Genomic DNA, 21579 nt, shown 5'->3' with positions numbered 1-21579 from the left:
TGATCAGATGAAAAATCTTAATTTGTCTGGACTTCATTTTCCCTTGGTCAGATGAGGCTGCGAGTAACAATAGGTGTCTAACGCGGTTGTTGTGATCTCTACATGAATTTATTCATGAAAAGTGCTGTGGTAATACTTGGTACACAGTAAGTATCCAATAAACATTAGCTCTCATTATTAAGTGAAGGGTATTAGAGTGCAGAGTACTATAGAATATAATCAACTCTTTAGAAAAATCATTCATATACCAACAATAAAGACATTAAGCAGACACAACTGTCATGTATTAATTAAAAATGATTCTCCGGGGATAGCAAGAGCATTATCCTAAATTACCAAGTGTATCTGGAAACAATGAAACTACTTTTAAAAATAATATGTTGAGGGGCGCCTGGCTGGCTCAGTTGGTGGAGCCTGTGATTCTTGATCTCGGGGTTGTGAGTTCGAGCCCCACGCTGGGTGTAGAGATTACTTAAAAATAAATTTTTTAAAAAATCGTATTTTGAGAGATTTAACTCATACAAACTGAACACCCCGCCTTCCCATCTCACTATGTCTGACCTGGGGGTTGGGTGATTTGTCCCACTATTGTATTATAAGGGGAAGAAGGATATATCTTTTCTAGTATTAATTATTCTAAATGGTGTGTTACATTGCCTTCCCTAGGAAGCGTATAAAGTTTCCATTCCCAGAAATCAAGGTTTCAAAAATATCTTCAGAAGCAAAGTAAACAAAAGGGAAAACAAATCTTAACAATGATTTCATTCATAGGAATCTTTTTATTGCTAATAAAATCAAGGAATAGTACCAACCTTTTTCAGACTACACACATTCTTTGCCGTACCTTAAAACTGTAGATGTTTGCTAAAATATACATGGAATTACACACACAAAAATATTTAAGTGAGAAGACCTAAGATATTTTAGAGCCAAATTTGACATGGAGGCCCTTACAAAAATAAATATGTGATCTTTCAAAGTCATAAATTAGTATTCTGGAAGATGCTCCAGACAGCAGGAATCAGAATAAATTGAGAAGGAAGAGATATTTTCTGCCAGTTGCAAGCAGTAAAAATGCCAAAAGTAGGGGAGCAGGGGAGGCTTTTAAAAAATAGAGATCATTGTGGAACCATACATCTGCTTAAAGCAAACCAGATTACAATTATTATTTTATTAGAGATTAGTTTTTGAAACATCTTGAGTGTGAACACTTGAATTTGAATGACTAGGATCCTTTCTTATAGTCCCTGTGAATATGCCCCTCCCTTTGAAAATAAATGAGTCATTTCTCTCTATTCTAATTTGTGACTTCTCAGTATCAACTCGCTTTTCAGTTGCACCATATGAAGGTGGAGAAAATGTCACTGACCTAAAGAATCTAAATCGTAAGGGGTGAAAAGCAGCATTTGTGAGGGCTCAGGTATGAGACAGAAAAATCCTGGCAGTTATCTTATTTTTCATGAAGAAACCAGAGCTGAGCGTTGCCAAGCAGACAACTATGAGCTCACTGGTCTGAAATAATTACTCATTGAGACTTTTCCCCAGGACAGAACTAATGGATTTATGCAGGAAACATAACTTGAATATTGGTTTATGGGGCTTTTCTTTTTAAATCAGTAATCAGTACCCTTTGTACTTGGGCCTCACAAAGTTTTCGGTTACATTAATTGACAAAGTAGGAGATTAAAAAGAAAATAAATATTCAACCAAAGGAGATTGTTTTTAATTCACATTCTTTATGTTTGGTGATCTCATTCCTGACTTATGAGATAAAGAAGTCAAAGCCTCCAACAATTGAAACTGACCGAAGAGTTGTTAAGGACTTAACATCCCACAGTTGAAACTCCGAAATTAAGTGTAAACTGAAGCAAACCCAAAACAAATTGCTCTGTTTAGCCCAGAGCCAATCTGAGAAATGTTCTTTTTAATCAAGATGAGATGTACTATGATGTCAACTAAGGGACCAGGGATATCAAAAGTGGACTGTGTTCAAATGATTTCTGTGGAAAGATGGAGAGCGAGATCTAGAACATTGATCTACATTTTTGCAAATTTCTGCTTCATGCCTAAAGAAAACAAATCAAAGTACAGCAAATAATTCACCTAAAACTCAGTGATGTAATGTTAGCAGGTCCTTTCAACACCCCGAACCTATGCTGTAAGAGATGAATGCAGATCTGATGATGTCCAGCACTCACTTGTTTTTTAGACTCTTTGGATGGCTGTGTAAAATGTCCTCATTTATTGTAAGAATTGCATGTTTTGTTTAGTTTTATTTTGTTATTTTCAAGTAAAGCACTTTAATTTTTTATGAGTACTGGCCCTCTGAATTCTGTTAGTGGATGGCATTTCCACTGATGACAACAGAGGGGACAAAAAGTCTTTTGAGAACATTCCACTGCAAAATTAGGATGCAGAGGATGCTAAAGTAAGGAATTTGCTGACATTTTAATTTACTGGCCTTTGACAAAACTCAAAGGCTAGTAGTACAAATAATACTCATTTCCACTAATTAGTGGCACTTCAGCTGTGTAGTTAAATGGATCCATAAGAATTAAAATAAAAACATGTTCTACGTTTGTTGATGATATTGTAAACTGACCATATTTCCCCCAAGAAGAAGCTCAAAGAAGAATGGAGCGTCATTCAGAAGGCAAAACGGACATCTGTCCAAAATAGACTAGCTATACCAGCCTTCTTGGCTCTCCTTCAACAAGTGAAATCTTTTCTTAGAAAAGCCACATGGGTGGCTCAGTCGTTAACCATCTGCCTTCGGCTCAGGTCATGATCCCAGGGTCCTGGGATCGAGCCCCACATCGGGCTCCCTGCTCTTAGGGAAGCCTGTTTCTCCCTCTCCCACTCCCCCTGCTTGTGTCCCCTCTCTCGCTGTCTCTCTCTCTGTCCAACAAATAAATAAAATCTTTTAAAAAAGAGAAAGAAAGAAACCTGACTTGTTCCCTTTCTCTCCTCTCCACCATCTTGACAAGGTAGCTCCCCATCATTCAGAACTCAGCTCAAATATCACCTTCCCCAAAAGCCCTTCTCACCACCTTATATATGAAGTACTCTCCTATCCAAGTCTTCACATATACCCCATTACCCTGTTTTACTTTCTCCTTAACACCTATCTTTTGAAATCATCTTGTTTCTTTATGTACTTGTTTATCATCACTGTCCCCCAGTACAACACAAGCTCCATGGGAGCAGGGTCTCTATCTGCACACCCAGCACTTTCAACAATGATGTTCATTGAGTTCTTAGACTGTGTGGGTCAGGAGTTTATCACATTCTTGCTTGGAGTCTCTCAGGAGCTCCTACTTAGATGTCATCTGAAAGCCCGACTGGGCTGGAAGATCCACTTCCTAGGTAGATCACTCACATGGCAGCAAGGTGGTGCTGGCTGTTGGTTACAGCCTTAGCTCCTCCTCACATGGGCCTCTCCTTGGGACTCTTTCAGAGTCCTCATGGCATGGAGCAAGCAATCCATGAGACCATGGCAGAAAAGGCAACGCCTTTTATGATTGGTCCTTGAAAGTCACACACTCACTGCCACCTATACTTTTGGTCACATGGTTCAGCATGGGAGAAGACTACTGAAGGGTTGACCACCAGGAGGCAAGGATCATTTGGGGCCATCATGGAGCTTGGTTACCATCCTGCTGATTACAGTTTACTATTAAAAAAAAACAGGCCTTTAGGAGTGCCTGGGTGGCCCAGTCGGTTAAGCATCTGCCTTCAGCTCAGGTCATGATCCCAGGGTCCTGGGATCAAGTCCCACGTTGGGCTCCCTGCTCAGCAGGGATTCTGCTTCTCTCTCTCCTTCTGCCCTTCCTCCCCGCTCCTGCTCATTCTCTCTCTCACTCTGTCTCTCAAAAAAATAAAATCTTAAAAAAAAAAAAGCAGGCTTTTAAGGTAAGGCAAGAAAATATCCATGCACCTCATGGATATGCACCTCATTTTTACATAAGACTTCAATTTTAAAAATACTTTTAAAGACACAATCACAGTTTTCTACTTTTCTATGGAGCCTGAAGAAAATATGAATTTCTTTTCAGTGACAGAATTAAATGAAAAGAATCATAAAATAACAACTGTTGTCCCTCTCACTTTTCGTTTCACAACAGGTTACTGGGTTTTTGTTTTACTGTCTATTTAGCTGTGGATGTGCAGCACTCAAGCTCTTTGAAATATAAAAGCAAGAGGAAGGCCAAGTTCAAATTAAGCTGGGGAGAGTTCAACAAATCTTTGGAAGCAGGTCCCCAGACAGGATCTGCAGCCCATGTCTCTTCTGAGACAATGACATATGCGATTCTTCTACCAAAAATGAGCTCACTGGTTAAGAGCTGATTGTCCAGGGGTCTGGAAACCATAGTGTATTATTTTACCACCCAGGGTGAAATTAACTACAGACTGTAGCCATGTGTAACCTTGATCTTTTCAGGGATCAAAGGCCAAGGAAGGCAAACAATATTTTCTTAAAGTTGCTCAAAACAAGAATAAACCTGTCTGGATTCTGTAAAGTCCTAATCATTTTTTTACAGGGTGATATGAAGAAGAGCTTCTCCTAATTATTTCAGATAAGATACCTGAGTTTCTAGTACTGCCAACTCTATCCATAAATAAACAAGAGCAATCCATCAATAAATTAACAAAAACTTACCTAGAAAAATGCCTCTTTGAAAAAATAAAAAGGAAAGAACTGGAAAAGAGAAAATAGAACGAAATTCACCACATGAGTAAGAGTAGGAGTAAAAGCGGTGAGGTTTAATTAGAATGAGAACTCCAAAAATCTGCTACAGAGAAATGGTTTCAGAAGGCGAAACCCAGACTATGGTTTATTTATCTTCTGCTCCTTGGACATGCAAAAGATCAAGTGTTCCCTTTAGGGAAACTATTTGCTTTCTAGTTCAAAGCTACAGAATGTCAGTGCAATTTATTTTCTAAAACTTGACGGCTGATATACAGATCAGTGGAAGCCACCAAATCTCAGATACCTTATTACATAGAGGAGAGGAAAAGCTTCAAAATCCACCTGACTTCAGGGCAGAAATTGTTTGACCCTCTGTTCCTTAAAAGCACATTTACTGTTATATCAGAAGAAAAGCTCATCAGGGCATTTTATGCTACCAGGCCTGAGCCCCAGTGTTAACTAAGGCATCCTAGGAGAGACGTGTCTACTTCAGAGGCTCGAGACATCTGGCGCTGGATTGTAGGGAACCAAGGCAGCTAGCTAGTAGCCAAAATCAGAGGGAGATGACAGAGGCAGCCAAAGAGCTGCGCTTTATTAAGATAATTCTGATCCAGTGGAAGGCTTTGCTTTTTTATTTGCTGGTTACAGCTCCGAAAAGAGTTCGATTTTAGAAACTGAACCCCAAGAATGTTAAGTCAAAGAATCACCAATGGGAAGGCTCTTTGGGAAAAAAAATTGTTGCCTTCTTGGTTTTATCTTTCTGTAGCACATACATTCAAAATCAGGAGACAAGGGATTCTGTCTCCCCTGTGTCCACTCCCCTCACTTATTCTGGGGACCCTACACTCTAGCAGCGGCAGGGAAGGACACAGCCGCACCCAGCTTCACATTACAGGCGCCTTTCCCTGGGCACTCATGTTCCTGGCCTCGCAAGGCATCAATTCAGACCAATCTTCAGCATCTCTACCATATAAGGACACCACTGTGCTGTAAAGCCTCTCCCTGGGGAAGAGCGAACACTTCCGTGCAATAATCCAGGAGCCTGGTGAAACTTGGCCTCCAACCGGCAGGTTCTCCCAATGTCCAAATTGTGCACGCAAGTTACTTTCCTCACATGACAGACGGAGCAAAACACACAGATTCGGAGGCTGGCCAGAAGCTTCTGCAAAAATAAACATATATTGTTTCCCATCACGACGGCAAACGTCAAACTCCCATTTTTGCCTTTTCCAAAACCCAGGGGACCTTCTAGGGCAGACTTACACTTACTTGTTTTTGCAGGCATGAGGAAAGTCAAGTTTAATGAACCATTTGCTATATGGATACTCGTACCACAAATACTCCACCCCAAGCATCCACGGCACTGATTTTCCCAGTCTTCAGGTTAGGAACGATCCCTTCTGACATAATTTTCTGGGTTCCTTTCCTTCTCATCACAGCCTTTATTTTGGCTGTTGTTCATAAAGAGATGGTATTTTCTTTCAAATTAAAGGTTATATTAGTCAATGCTCTCATGAGAGAGATTTTAAGGAATTGGCTCACAATTCCCGGCAATTGTGGAGATTGGCAAGTTCAAAGTCCGTGTGGTGGGCCAGCAGGCTGGAGATTCAGGGAGGAGCTGACGTTGCAGTTCAAGTCCAAAGTCAGTTTAATAGCAAGCAAAATTCCTTCTTGGTCGAGGTAGTCAGTCTTTTGTTCTAGTCGTACCTTCAACTGATTGGATGAGGTCCACCCACATTATGGAAGGCAACTGAAAAGCAACTTTTACACAAAGTTCACTGATTTAAACATAAATCTCATCTAAAAACAGCCTCTTGGAAACATCCAGAATAACGTCTGACCACCTATCCGGGCACCCTGGCCCAGCCAAGTTGACATATAAAATTAGCCATCACAAAGGGCAAACATTTTTTTTTAATTTTATAATTTCATGTAGCGATGAACCATTAGTCTGTGCACCAAGGATATGAGACATGGATAAGTCAAAACTACTGAATAAGTAAAATATAAGTACAAATAAAGAGATGAAGGCCCAAGTGGCACCCCCAATAATTCGGCAACAGAGGAAGTTACTTCATTTTACGTGGCGTCAGTGTAGAACTACAAATACTGAGCATGCTGTGGCTAGAAAAGCTTTTCAAGATCAAGCTATCCAGCACTTATTGTATAGATGAAGAGACCAAGGCAAGACAAAGAATTCAAGAAAATCTGAAAATATGGCAGAGCAGGGCACAGAGGGCACAGAAGAGCAAAGAGCTAAGAGGCCAGATGCAACTGCTACTGAAATGCCCTGTGTGGAATGTGTCAGAATACCTTCCAACTTATTTTCTGAGCTGAGATACAAATTACTCTCTGTTGTCTAAACACAGAACTCTTGGGCGGCATAGAGAGAGACGCAGCTCATGGGTGTGCTGGTGGATTGTACCACACTGACCTGCTATCAAAAGCCGGCCTCAGTATATCCAACATATAGATAATCCCATCACGGATAACTGAGAGTCCAATTACTGTCTTTATTTTGATAAGATGCACGGGAAAGTAAGGGTTTGACCTTTACCATGCCAACATCAGCAAAGACTGACCAGTGAGCTGGGGCTTCCATGCTCCCCGGAGGGACCCTTAATAATCTGACTTTCATGGGGAAGGGGAGTCCAGTCAATCTTGGTGAGTTACTATCCTTTCCTCTTCAAATGCCAGCACTTCTCCTTCAGTTCACCAGGATTGGCACAGGCCTCAGGAAAAGCTATTAAGATTCAGCACCATTATCGAAGCGGACTTGGCAGAATCTATTCTTCTTTGGGAGACAGAAGACTGGCCCAGAAGTGGGGCTGAACCTTCAGGCACCTGCTGGCGCTGCTGCAATCTAATGCCTAAGAAATGAGGATCCAGTGTGTCTTTGATGCCCAGACGAGGCTTTGAAGCTGAGTCGAGACCACAGGACAAAGGCGGCACTGTTTATGCAAATCAAGAAACAAAAGAAGCGAAAATCCAAAGCCATTAAAAGTAGCATCAGAAATTCAATACCCAGAGATGATTAGAAGCTCTGCACCAGTATGAAACAGAACGCCTAAAAGCAAGGCCGGGCAACACACCAAAACACATACTGCAGGAAGGAATCCTGAGTGGCCGGAGCTTGGCAAGATGCGCTTAGAAGCCTTGATATATGCAGCTCCCTTAGCCAAGGGGCAGCATCTGTGCGCCACAGGCAGGAAGCCCTGGGCTGCGGCTGTCTCCGCACCTGGTGCACGCAGTCCCTTCGTGAGAAGCTCCGGTACGTGCCCCCGCAAAGCCAGCCCTCTTGTTGCCATCCCTTAACAATTCGGTCATCCCTATACCTGTCTTCTACCAGAGACCACATTCTCAGTGAACACCTTTGGGCACACTATACAATAGGGTGAAATACAATAAGCTTCTGAGAAGATGTAGATTTTTTCTTTTTAGGCCACTCCAAAAAGATCTGAGCTTAGGCAGGGGGTCCAGGAAACATCAATCGTGCAGAGTTATGATTCGTGAATGTTCTCCGGATATGGTCACCCCCATGAAGGGCATACTACTGTCAGATCGGGCAGGCACTCCAGAGAACATCTCATCCAGAGTTCTCAAGCCTGGCAGCACAGTTGTGCCCCTTGGGAAGCTTTTAAAATATGTCACTTGCCCTGATCCTACCGCAGAAATTCAGACTTGAATGGTCTGGGGGCGGGGGGGCCTGCATCAGTGTCTTTCCAAACCTCATCAAATGATTCAAATAAGCAGCCACATTTGAGAAGCACAACTCTAGCATGTTCCTCTTTTGTTACAGGAGAGGAAACTGAGGCCCAGAGAGAATAAAGAGCTTGTACAAAATGCCACAGCATAGGCAATGCCTCCAGCCCTTTCATGAGACAACACAAAGAACAAAAGGATGATATTTGCACACCGTGGGGAAAAATGGATGCAGCTGCTCTTGGCTAGGGGCAACTGTCCTGGAGACACCCAGGTACACCAGGCCACACCTTCGTCCCCAGATGACTGTTATTTCTCGGTGGGAGGCACTAAACGATAGAACACAGCTCACATCCTTGGGAAGAAAAAGGACTAAAAGAGAAAATGGATGCATAATTTGAGAACTTTTACCATGGAATATTTCACAGACCTGTCACCAAAAGAACACAGTAAAATTAGGATGTGGAACAGCAAGAGATTCAGCAACTGAGTTGTGATCTATCCCAGAGAAGGCTGCCTGCGCGTGCACTTGAAGTAACACAACTATACCAAGTTAGAACATAACTTGGCGTAGCAGCAACCAACTCAGAACAATCCTTTCTACAGCAGACTAGAACGGTGTGAATTCCCAAACAGTTAAATTTTTATTTCATAAGTAGTGAAGACCCGGGGCTTAGGGACTTTATAATATCATATAATTAAGGCCGAACTGCCAACTACTAGAAGCAGGCTAATTTAATAGATTGTTTATATTTTTCACAAATGAAGGGAGGAGGTTTTCATGACATGCCAAAGAGAAAATCAAAGGTAAGAAAATTAATTACAAGCAACAAAGGAACCAAGCCTCGGGAATATGAGGAAACTTTGAAGTGGTTCAAATGACCACTTTTTATTTAGAAGAAAAGCACTGATTTGATTTCCCTCTGCTCTATTAAGAGATGTTCATCACTAGATGTCTTTTCTTCTATGAAACTAAATGCTTGATGAGCTCGAGATGTGAGATACACTGCACAAAGAGAAGGGTTTGAAGGAGTGTCATTTTATACTGAGCCCCAGTGCAAGGCACTCCATAGAGTGGGCAGCATGGGGCACCACCTTTAAAGCACAAAACAAAACATAACTTGTTTAAAAACAGCCACTGTTGGAAGGAGGGAGAACACATGCACTTGACTCAATAAAAAACACAAAGGATGCATACCTGGCAGAGGCTCTCCCTTGTAATCCTGTACCTTACTACTTCTCTTAATAAGAAAACCCTTTGGCCTTCTTGATTGCTTAAGCATCTGGATCCCGAGTTTTGAAGAGCCCACAGTATGTTAACTTTCCGAGTTCTGAAAATCCTATGGCCTGTACCTTAGATGGATACACAGTCTTCAGTCCTTTCCTGAGGGTCCCCCACTCCTCCCAGGGTTTTCTGGGAGGTCAGCTCTTGTAATTCCTAAACCCACAGGTGCATCCAAATCATTTATATACATGTTTAAGATACAAATTCCCAGGCTATTCCCACAGGCCATCTGATTGAATGTGGTTGAAAAGGAGCCCAGAAGTCCATGTAACTAATAAATGTCCTAGGTGTTGTGGCCCTGAACTAGTATTTAGGAACCACTAGTTGAAGCCCAGCAGCCTTAAACCAAAAGGTCCGCAGAACAGTGATGAGGGCCATGTCCACTCATGGCCAAAGAACTTGACCAATGGGGGTGAGTCACTTTTAGGCCACCTCAACTACTAATTTCAACATGATCACCTGGATTCATCCACATAGACAATCGGTGATGGCCAAATAAATAAGAATTGCATAATATTTTTTAGTCCATTGTTTTATAAATTCATAGTTTATCTCAATAAAGAAAAATTTCTAGGATGGAAATCAATGTGCCCAATTCATCTTAAAGTCTAGGAAGACTGAGAAAAGGCGGAAAGATTTATAATTTTCTAAAATATTTTAGTATGCTGGCTGTTTCAAGCCTTCCATGGCAACTCCATGGAATCCATCTGAAACCCCAGACACGGTCTGACTGTCTGAATGCTCTCCCAGCCCCGCCCCCCCCCCCCCCCCCCCCCGCTTACCCCATGCTTCCAGCTGAGGGAATGCCGTAATGTGGGGGCTGCATTAAGCTTACTGTTCAATGGTGTGATGATGACATGAAAAATCCTGATTCCACTTGGCAGTAACTTTCCACTATCTTGGCGGGTCTCAACCATAGTCACTGTGGTGTGTGGAGCTTGAACAGATTATGGGGCTGGCTGGAAACCAAGAAACTAAAAAGCAGTCCAGTGGTCCAGCAAGGGACTCCGTGTTGGGAAAGCCACAGCCCCAGAAGTCCACATTTCTCACAGATATCCCAGGAATTTAAGTTCCAGTCTTAGTCTCCAGAAAATTTTGCCTTTCCCAAGACCCTGAAAAGCAGCAGTTTCTCACTTAACATGACTTTTTAGGGAAAATGCCAATCAATGTACCTTCATTATATCCCTTCTCAGAATCATCTCTAGTCCTACGAGAATAGGAAGCTTGCTATAGCCCACTCCCCTCCCCACCTCCAAAATATATATGATCACTCTTTGAGAAAGAATGGGGAATGGAAAAAAAGAGTGCTACTTCCCTGTTGTCTAAAATGTAGGCACTTTTAGCTACCTGTCTTGGTTTTCTTGGGCTTGACTGCTGTCTTTGTCTGTTCTAACAGACTTAAGCTGCTATAAGAACATACCACAGACTGGGTGGCTTATAAACAATAGGTTTTTCACTGCTCTGGGAGCTACAAGTCCAAGATCAGGATACCAGCATGGTCAGGTTCTGGTGAGGACCCTCTTTCAGGATGCAGTCTTCTCTCTGTGTCCTCACATGGTAGAAGGGTAAGGAATCTCTCTGGAGCCTCTTGTTCCAAGGGCACTAATCCCATTCATGAGAGCTCCACCCATATGACTTATGCACCTCCCAAAGGCCCCACTTCCTAATACCATCATCTTTGGGGGTTAGGATTTCAACACATGAATTTTGAGCCAGGACAGGGGGGAGGGGCACAAACATTGAGACCACAGCAACAGCCAAAGTGGTGAAAGTTGCCACTGACAAGCCTGACAAGTCCTTCAGTAGACATTTAAGTACTTCAACCTAGAGGGTAAAGAATTCTTCCAATGCAGCCAATTTATCACTTAAAGCAGGTACTCATGAGAATGCTTTGACAGCAGACCCAACCCCACACTCAGCCCTCTGCCATATTCTTGGGGCATATGCAGTCCAGGATCATTACTTACATTATTATTTGTATTTCCAAAATGCACATCTTCTAATGGGTCTTGAAACATTAATCAGAAATGCTGAGGGGTGGAAGGGGTTACTTTTTATTATGTTTGCAGAGGAAGAAATCCCACCGGCTAAACCAACAAGTCAGGGACAGTCCTCAGCTTGATGAATTTGACAAACAACTAAAATAATAACAATTGTTGCTTCAATTAAATGAGATGTGTTACAAAGTCCTAAGTTCAGCCCTGGCAAGATGTCATGAAGTTATTATTGGAAGTCTAAGTCTGAAAAGATTACTGTATGGTGCTCCTAGAGAGGAAAAGAAATGCCCTCCAGACAGATCTAAGGTTTAATTCATGCAAGAGACTTGGCTAATGCCACCAACCACAAACGCTGCATTTTCAAGGATCTGAACGGCAGCATGTTCCAGTGAATTAATTACAGCCACTCTATTTATATTCTGCGTGGCTTTTCAATTATTACCTATAATGGGATTCTTTTTTACTTTTATGAACATTAACACACAGCTTTTCCACCAGCGGAATGGAGAGCTGAGGGGAAAGTAATATGATCTTTTACCACTAGGTCATTCACTGGCAGCTTGCCAAGCCTGCTCGTTCTAGAAAGCTCAAGTCTTAGGGCTCCTGAAGCACTGAGCAAGGGTCACCACCCAAATTTCTACAAGGGCCAGGCAAGCCACGTCAAAGAGCCAGACAGTGGGGGGTAATCACAACTGCACAGAGGATGGGCCTGATGGGGATATGACTGCTGGACAAAGGCCAAAGGACAGTGGCGAGGCGGCCCCAACAATCACTGTTGTGTACAAATTCAGGCCTGGCGAGGCAGCTGCTGGTTACACAGTTTTGTTCAGTTTGTAAAAAGTTATCCAGTTATACATTTATGATATAAGCACTTTTGGGATGCATATTATACTTCATTTAAAAAGTGTTGTTTTGTTTTTAAATGGGCTTAGGGCCAGATTTTCTAGGGGCCAGAGACACAAGGACAAGAGAACAGGATGAGTGTAATTAAGGAAGTGTTCAGAGTAACTACCTGAAACGGGTGTTGTGTTAAACTGGCTTTTACTGAGCCACCCAGGGCATGAGTATAGGTGGGCTGGCAGAGTTTTAAAAAGCTGGGATTAGAAACAGAGATTTTAAAACTTATGCAGAACAGGATATACAAAACACTCCTATTTGGGTTGACATTAAAAGAATATATGTACATGCACAGAAAGTTTCTAGAAGAATGTACAAGAAACTGTTAACATTGGTTGTCTCTGGCAGGTGGCATAGAGTAGACGGGAAATTTACTTTTTATCATGTTTCTAGTCATCCTGTTTGAATCTTTATTATAGGAGGATATTATTATTTCAGTTGAAAAGAGAAAAAAATCGGGAAAGTTCTTAAAATAATTAAATCACTATTAAATAAATCTACAAGGCCCCTAAGGGATTTCAGAATTTTTTAAATCAGCAATTTTTGATATGTTCACAATGTAAGTGTAGTTAAATGAACAAGTCACTCCTTTGAGAATAAGAAGTCAAGACATATACAATAGACACATGTCGTAATTCCTGATGAATAATAGCTATGATTTAAACACATATAGTGAACCGTCTTCAGAATATGGTAACTGGGGAATAGGACAAACAACCATATTATAGGCTAATCAATTTTTTTAAAGATTAATTATTTATTTGAGGAGGGAGGGCCTGAAGGAGAGGGAGAAAGAGAGTCTTAAGCAGACTCCGCGTTGATCACAGAACCCCACTCAGGGCTCGATCCCATGACCCTGAGATCATGACCTGAGCCAAATCCAAGAGTCAGATACTTAACTGACTGCACCACCCAGGCGCCCCTAATCAATTTTTTTCAGACATTATCTCAACTGTATACTCTATTGTTACATTATTTAAAGAAATGTGCAGAAACAAGCCTTAGAATAGTCCTACTATTGTCCCTATGTAAGCCTTATAATGGTTCTACTATACTGTGCTGAAGACTCGAAGACAGTGCCACATAGTGATACGATCCATGTGTACACTTAAGTGTTGGAAAAGGGGCCCGGGCACAACCAGCAGCCTCCCTGGTTACAAAGCTTCCATTGTTCATTCCTACGACCACCAGAGACAGTCAAGGGAGAGGGCCACAAGAAGCCTGCTTATGTACCTGGAGCCACAAAGAAGCTCAGTGGTAGAATCACCTGGAGAAAGTCGCTGAAGACAAATCTGTAAAAACCAAATCCTGCTTAGAATAACTGGCATGTGCCTTTAAACCATGAGTTTTATTTGTTATAAAGTAATCAAGGGGACCCTGTGTGGCTCAGTCGGTTAAGCACCCAACTCTTGATTTCGGCACAGGTCATGATCTCAGGGTCGTGAGATTGAGTCCCGCGTCGGGCTCCATGCTCAACGTGGAGTCTCCTTGAAATTCTCTTTCCTCTCCCTCTGCCACTCCCCCAACTTGTGCTAAATAAATAAATAAATAAATAAATAAATAAATAAATAAAATCTAAAAAAAAAATAATCAACATTAAACAGCCACACTGGGTTTAAAATCTAGAAATCTGTTATCTCATCCCATGACTTATTCACTGTATAATATGCTAGGGGAAAATCCTTTAATTGCCCTATGTTTTGGTTTCCCCATCCGTGGACATCAATTAATAAAATAGAACCAGGGGAATTTAGGCATCCTTTTATCAGTCATTTCAGTTTTTACCCAAAGGAAATACATAATTCTGAGGCCCAATCATGTTTTGAAATTGGAGGGTGGGGAGATGACTGATAGTTTTCTCCAACCATTTGGAAGAAGGTTGAGTTTAAAGGTCAACTAAGTCTAAGACCACTAATTAAAAAGGCTGAAAAACTGAAACTGTTTTACCAGTACGAACCCAAGATGCTGCAGCCACCGTGCCTATGAATAGTGCTGCCTTATTCATTTGCTACCAACAACACTTGATAAATTTCTTTCTTTTGCTATGTAGCTGTGATCATAGCAAGTGATCTGCATATTTATGTACAATTCGCACATTTAGTCTCACTCTGTACCTATGAAATCCACCAACATAAAGCCGAGTTCGGTAACTAGAAAGTGGCTAAGCTAAGTGATGAAATTATCAAGACAGCGGAAGGGAACCACTGAGTCCCTTGTGTCATTCAAGCAGAAGGGGCCATTCTTGTTTGGAAGAAACACTGGCACTCTTATCTTCCTAAGTTGGGTCAACTGACAGAAGCAAAAACTAGAACTAATTGGTCCTTTCTTGATCTTAAACAGGCCATCTGTACTCAGTATGGGACATTAACTGCTTGGGTCACATCCTTGCTCCACCATGCACTAGCCTTGTGACCTCAGGCAAGTTATTGAAATTCCTTGTGCCTCACTTGCCTTCTGTGTAAAGTGAGGAGAGTCGTAGCATCTCTTGCCCAGGGTTGTTGTCAGGGTTAAATTAGTTATCTTATCAAAGTGTTTAGTTTTCACTAGTAAATGAATGTTAGTTTTCATTCTGCTAATAATTTGTTTTGTTGGAAAGAAGAGAGAGCGCCTTGTGAATATATTGTTTTGAAAATCTTCATTTGGAAAGAGAAAGGTGAAGGAGATGGGACCAAAAGGAAAAGATGGAAATAGCAACTATTGTCTATTTGTTAACATTTACATGAAAGACATAGTCCATACATTATTTCACTTGTTTAAAAACTTGTTAAAGGGGCGCCTGGGTGGCTCAGTCGGTTAAGCAGCTGCCTTCGGCTCAGGTCATGATGCCGGGGTCCTGGGATCGAGCCCCACATCGGGCTCCCTGCTCAGCGGAGAGCCTGCTTCTTCTTCTCCTTCTGCCTGCAGCTCTGCCTACTTGTGCTCTCTCTCTATCTCTCTGTCAAATAAATAAATAAAATCTTTAAAAAATATATTTAAAAAAAAAACTTGTTAAAAAAAATCTTGGAGGAAGGTGTTATTATTGGTTATTTCCAGATGAAGAAGCTAGGCTTGGTGAGAGGTTCGCTGATGTGCCCACAATCACACAGAAGATTCAAACCCTAGCATACCTGACTATAAGCTTGGATACGCCCCTCCTCAGTACTCCTAAACCACCAGGCTGGGGAAAAAAATAAGAAAAAGAAGGTGGAAAAGTGAGGAAAACAGACTAATGGGGAGAAAGGGACCAAAGTATCATCTAGTTTTTCACCAAGGAGCTGAAACTTCTACCCATAGGGATAACATAAGCATTGAATGTCAAGACTGTAATGATAAAATGTAACATTGTTCTTGCTGGTGCTGAAAACTATCACCAGTAGTAGTTTGAAACATTTTATAAACACACTTACATTAGTGTGTCTAGTTAAACATTACCAAAATGCAACTGGTTGAGCATCAAGAAGTGGAGAATAATCCAAGGTAATCCCCCAAACACTGCAGCAATGAAGTAGTGTGCAAAATGTGGGGATCGACACCCCAGAACAAGCAGAAGCCCACCAATGTTAATGTCGATATCAACAGAAAACCATCTCCTGATTTAGAAAGCCATACAGTGGTTCCCAGTGTAGTACTTTTCAAACCTCTACCAAATGTAATGCCCAAATCGTTGTATAATTACATGGCAGTTACTGCCTTATGATGGCACAGACTCTGAGTCCCCACTGTCTTCCCACAGGCTCCACGAGACAAACTGAATGCGTCTTTTGGGTCAAATGTTTTTCCTTGTGTCCTGCTCCATTTTTCATTATCATGGCAACTTGGCACTCCTCCCCTTAATCATAGGGTTCGGAAGGGGGGTGAGGTCAGCCTTCCCTCCGTCGCTAAGGCCACCGTTCATGGCTCCATTGAAGTAAAGTGCACCCACTGCAGTGCATATGCCACACACCACATGCCAAACGGTTCTCTTCATCTCGGCACAGCAGTAATTCCCATCAACTCAGTGCAGGTTTTAATTAGAACACAAGGAACATTAGTTCCTTATCACCGTTATTATATTTGAAGGAAAACAATTTGCTTGATGGGGGTTTTGAGATCAGACAGGTAAATGTGACAGATTTTCTCTTTGCCTGGTACAAAGTATCTCTAAAACATAAACTTTCCTTAATTCAATCCAATCCAAATAAACTTAATGCTAACTGAGATAACTGTACTCAGTCTCTGACAGTCAAAGTTTTCGGGACAATTTATTGGTACTGACTGCAACTATGGTCCAGAACTTTCAACGTGCAAAAAAAATGACAGCAACAGGAAGTCTGAATGTGTTCAATGAACCACACCTCTCACTCATACAGGAAAGAAGTCTTATCAGATGTTCCTCTAGCTAGTGATAGAGGTAAGGAGATGAATGAGAAAGTTGAGTGTGCACAGAGCTCGGGAGATAAGATTAAATGGAAGCTAGCAGCCCAGACTCTATATGCCACCTGGTTCTTTGTGTAAAGTTCTGGGTAGCTAACGCCATTTTTGACATTGACCATCTTTGACATTAGTGTATGCCGGGTTTGCAGAGTGGATACGAGTCAGTTTGGCATCTCAGAATGTTGAATAGAGCTTTAAACTGCAACACTAAAAGGAAGTAACTGGCAGAAGCTCCTCAAAGCTGTAGCATTCTAATTGAGTTATCACTTCCTCCTGGAGGGTAATATCCCATAACCTTCACAGCCAAATACTCGCCTAGTGCCAGTCTCAAAGTTAGCAGCTTCGGTGGTACAATGCAATGAGTTTGGAGATTTGCACTCAATAAACCTGCCACCTGCTTTATTGCCCTGACAGGAAACTGGTTAATGTCCCAGTGTCTTTTTTCCCCCCTCACTGTTCCCTCTTCCTGGAACCCTCCTTACTTCCAAGGTTTTAGTGGATTCCTATTTGTCTTGCAAAACTGGGTTCCAACTAAGTGTCAACTCTCCTCAAGAAGGCTTCCAAGACCACACAATCTGATCTAGAAGTCCTTTGTCACTCCCCTAAACCCTATACATGCCATTCAGATCACCTTACACTGCCCAGTAAAAGGAGCCATATTTGTCTGTGAAAACCACACCTTACTCAACTTTTTTTCAGCTGGAACCTGGCATAGTGCCTCGATCTCACAAAAGCTGGTCATTAGGAGTGTGTGCTTGCAGAACCTCGCTGTGCCTCAGTTTTCTCATCTGTAAAAGGGTATGATCACAATACATACCTGATAGTGAATGTAAAGTGCTTAGAATAACTGTGGGCTCTTATTATTATTTGTGAAATTGATAAATAAGTGTAATCTTAAGTCAGTTACTTTATTTTTTTTAAAGATTGTATTTATTTATTTGACAGAGAGAGACAGCGGGAGAGGGAACGCAAGCAGGGGGAATGGGAGCAGGAGAAGCAGGCTTCCTGCTGAGCAGGGAGCCCAATGCAGGGCTCGATCCCAGGACCCTGGGATCATGACCTGAGCCAAAGGCAGACACTTAACAACTGAGCCACCCAGGCACCCTTAAGTCAGTTACTTTAGATACAATGTCTTCTTCTATAAAATGGAGATAAGTTTATTTCTTTACAGAATGGTAGTAAGGATCAAATGAGATGACATAGTTAATGAAAGTACTTTGAGAGCTGTAGAGGACCATTTTTAAACTGCCCTTTTGTTTATTATTACCTAATAAATGATATAAGGTTTCTAAACCAGAATTCAAAGAAGAGTCTTTAGTGGCTAATGCAGTGGTTGCCCAAGGCCTATTCAAACCTTGGGTTTTTTCCTTAACTTTGCAACACTGGCTATAAGGGACAAGGTACAGTTACATGGACTATTAACAAGGTTAAGGGAAAATAGATCCCAAAACTCAATGAAGCATTAGAATACTAGCCATCTGAAAAGAACATCAACATCCACAAAATATGGAACATCCAGAGGACTTAGGATGCACTATCATTGCTGCTTGATTCTGATATCACAGAATCCATGGAATTTAAGACCTGGAAAGAATTTTGGAAATCATTTCTTCCAATTCCTTCATTTTACTGATGAGGAAACTGATGTCTCTGGACCCCAAGCAACTGGCCCAAAGCCACATATCAAGCTAGTGACAAACCACTTGCCTCCTAATTTGTAGCCTATAGGGTTATATAAATTTTGTTTATATCATGTTGCCACCACTATTTTTGTAGGATAGACTTTAGGGACAAACTTGAGTTCCAATTCCAGTTTTACCATTTATTAATTCTGTGACTTTAAGGGAGTTATTGAACTGATGGAAGTCGCAGTTGCTTCATTTGTAAAATAGGGATCCTCGTATCCCTTTTAAAAATTCACCCCATTCTAGAAGAGAGGAATGTCTGTACATCAGGTAGCAAAAACTGTGCCCCTCCTACCTGCTTCAGCCTTCACTAACTTCCTACAGTAACTTAAAACCAAACAATGTTCTTTAAAACCAAACGGTGCATAAAGACCAAGACCATATTGTAAAACATCTCTCTTGAAGAAAGCATCTAAGAACTGACATTTGTGAAATTTTCTTCGGTATTGAAGTGGTTAAAAAAATCCTTCTTCCTTCTGGTTTAAAACCTGGCTGCACCCGTTCTCCCTTTCCACACACCGTGCCCTTCTCCGTGGCAGCCGTCACGTATAACAGGGTAATAGTAAAGCAGTGTATAGCACAGCACTGCACTGTATCTCATGTTTGCTTTCTCACCTCCGCACCTCTCCCACCAGGTACCGTCAGGCTGCCAATTCCAGCTACTGCTTTATCCTCCCTTCTCTCTTTCTGCCCAGCCGCAGCTTTAAGGATGTGTCTTGTCTGAGGATGGCTCCCCTTACCAACGCAAGATAGAAACTGCTCCGGACTGAACTGGGCTCTGTCTTCCTCGGAGGACCAGAGTCCTCTTGTGCACGTTCCGGCTGCCTGTCTCCCGAGGCCAGCGTCCACCTCCTCCTCCTCCGCAGGCCTTTTAGCCGGGCTCCCCTGACTACCAACGTCTCGCCCTCTGATGACCGCGTTTCTAAAAGGTGCGAGACTAGACCGAGTTCTAAAAGTTGGTGCGGGCAGCCATTCGCACTGATGTCCTAGCCCTCCCCGCAACAAACACAGTACCAGGCGCAGGGCTCTATCCCGGGGCCACAAAACTGTCTGCCTTCTCCAAGGCAGCTCCGTGCCCAGGACACAGTACCCCCAGGGCACCCCGCGTGGTTTGCAGCTGCGGCGAGGAATGAGCCCCAGGAGGATGCACAGGCGCGGACAGCCCGGAGCAGGCGGAGACGACAGGGCCCAGCGTGGCGGCGCGGTTGGGAAGACACCGTGGGCCCGACCTAACCTCAAACTCTGAGTCCATATCCCCTCTCCACCCCCAGGCCCCCACCCCACCGTCCCCGGGAGAACCAGGAGCCACTGTTCTAGCCTCTGAGGTGAGAGAGCAGGAGCCGGACGCCGGGAAGCCAGGGCGGATCACTGTCCTCCACCTAGCTACTCCGGAGCCCCCCTGCCAGCCACAATGAGTCTTCCCGCCGCGTCTGGACGACTAGGCGGCGATGGGCACCCCTATTCCCTCTCCCCAGGGCTAGGGTACGAGGCGGGAAAAAGGAAACCTCGCGAGTTGGAAGGGGGCGCCGCTAGCCCTCTTGCGGGGTGCCCACAAGCCTCTGTCGGGGAAAGGGACGAGGCCACCCCGATCCACACCCCCACGCACACCCCGGAGCTCGGGGCGGGCTGGCCATCCCCATTGGCACCCCAGGCGCACCCAGCCCCACGCGTCCTTCCCCAACACGACCTCCGGATCTCATCCGCCCCGGAGCGGCGCGGGCGGCGGGAGGTGTGCGCACCGCGCTCGGCGCGTGCCCCACGCTCGGGGGCCCGGCGGCCGCAGCTTCGCGCGCTCACCAGATGGCCATCCTGCTCTTGGGGTAGTCCAGCCGCTCCAGGCAGCCGAGGAAGTGAGGCAGCGCGTGCGCAGCGTTGCGGGCGAGGATGGCCACTAGCACCGTGGGTCTCTGCACCGGCGACTCGGGGAAGACCTCCGGCTCCTCTTCGTCGTGCTCCAAGTCGGGCTCCGCTGCAAAGCGCGCCCGGCAGCCGCGGCGGAGCAGAGCGGCGGACAGGAGCAGCAGCGAGCAGGCGAGGGTGGCGGCGCGGCGCGCAGCCATGTTCGGGGCCGCGGCGCGCGGCGGGAGACTGGGGGCCCGAGGGCGCAGAGGCGGGCTGCGAGGGCCGCACGGGGGACGCGGCTGCCCCGGCCCGCAGGCGCGCGCACACTGGCACTGGGCCCTGCAGCCCGGGAGCCTCCCGCCGCCGCCGCCGCCGCACTGCCCAGGCCCTGACGCGGGGGCGCACCGAGGACCTGCCGCCGCCGAGCTCGCCTGGGGCTCCGGCTCGCGGACAGCCGCGCGCGCGCGTGTGCGTGTGTGTGTGTGTGTGTGTGTGTGTGTGTGTGGGTGTGTGTTGGGGGGGGGGCTGTCCGTCCCGAGTCCCGCGGAAAGTTCCTCTAGTCCAGGCTCAGCTCGTACAGCTGAGGTCTGTGGCTTCCCCCGGAGCCGTGAGGTGTGGCCGCCGCTGCCAATGGGCGTGTGAGTGTGTGTGTGTGTGTGTGTACATAACGGTGCAACTCCGAGAAAATTTATTCTGCTTTTGCAAACCGCAGTCTAAAGTCCTTCACAGTGATGCAATGTATCCAGTTTTGCATAATGCACCTATTGACTAGACGGGTAGAGTTCTAAAATGGAAAGTCACCCAGCTATCCATTACCACGGTAAGCATTTTTTTTTTTTTTTAAGATTTTGTTTATTTATTTGAGAGAGAGAGAATGAGAGAGAGAGCACATGAGAGGGGGAGGGTCAGAGGGAGAAGCAGACTCCCTGCCGAGCAGGGGGCCCGATGCGGGACTAGATCCAGGGACTCCAGGATCATGACCTGAGCCGAAGGCAGTCGCTTAACCAACTGAGCCACCCAGGCGCCCCACCACGGTAAGCATTTTTTTAAAAACTTCCACAATGGCAGAGTGTTTGCATTTCCCTATAC

General features: G+C 44.0%; 1 protein-coding gene across 1 annotated transcript in view; it reads right to left on the bottom strand.

Moving 5' to 3' along the window:
• The window catches only part of COLGALT2 (collagen beta(1-O)galactosyltransferase 2), a 106271-nt gene extending 85271 nt beyond the window's left edge, over positions 1-21000 (bottom strand). The window contains exon 1 of the mRNA XM_036076724.2: positions 20446-21000. Within this exon, the coding sequence (XP_035932617.1) occupies positions 20446-20708 (263 nt within the window). The 5' untranslated portion in view covers positions 20709-21000. The remainder of the gene's footprint in view (positions 1-20445) is intronic.
• Positions 21001-21579: the final 579 nt, after the last annotated feature.

This window comes from Halichoerus grypus, chromosome 7 (genome assembly GCF_964656455.1).
Source record: "Halichoerus grypus chromosome 7, mHalGry1.hap1.1, whole genome shotgun sequence".
In the NCBI taxonomy this organism is placed as follows: Eukaryota; Metazoa; Chordata; class Mammalia; order Carnivora; family Phocidae; genus Halichoerus; species Halichoerus grypus.
The sequence above is the reverse complement of the archived record's forward strand: the minus strand, read 5'-3'. Positions and strand labels throughout refer to the sequence as shown.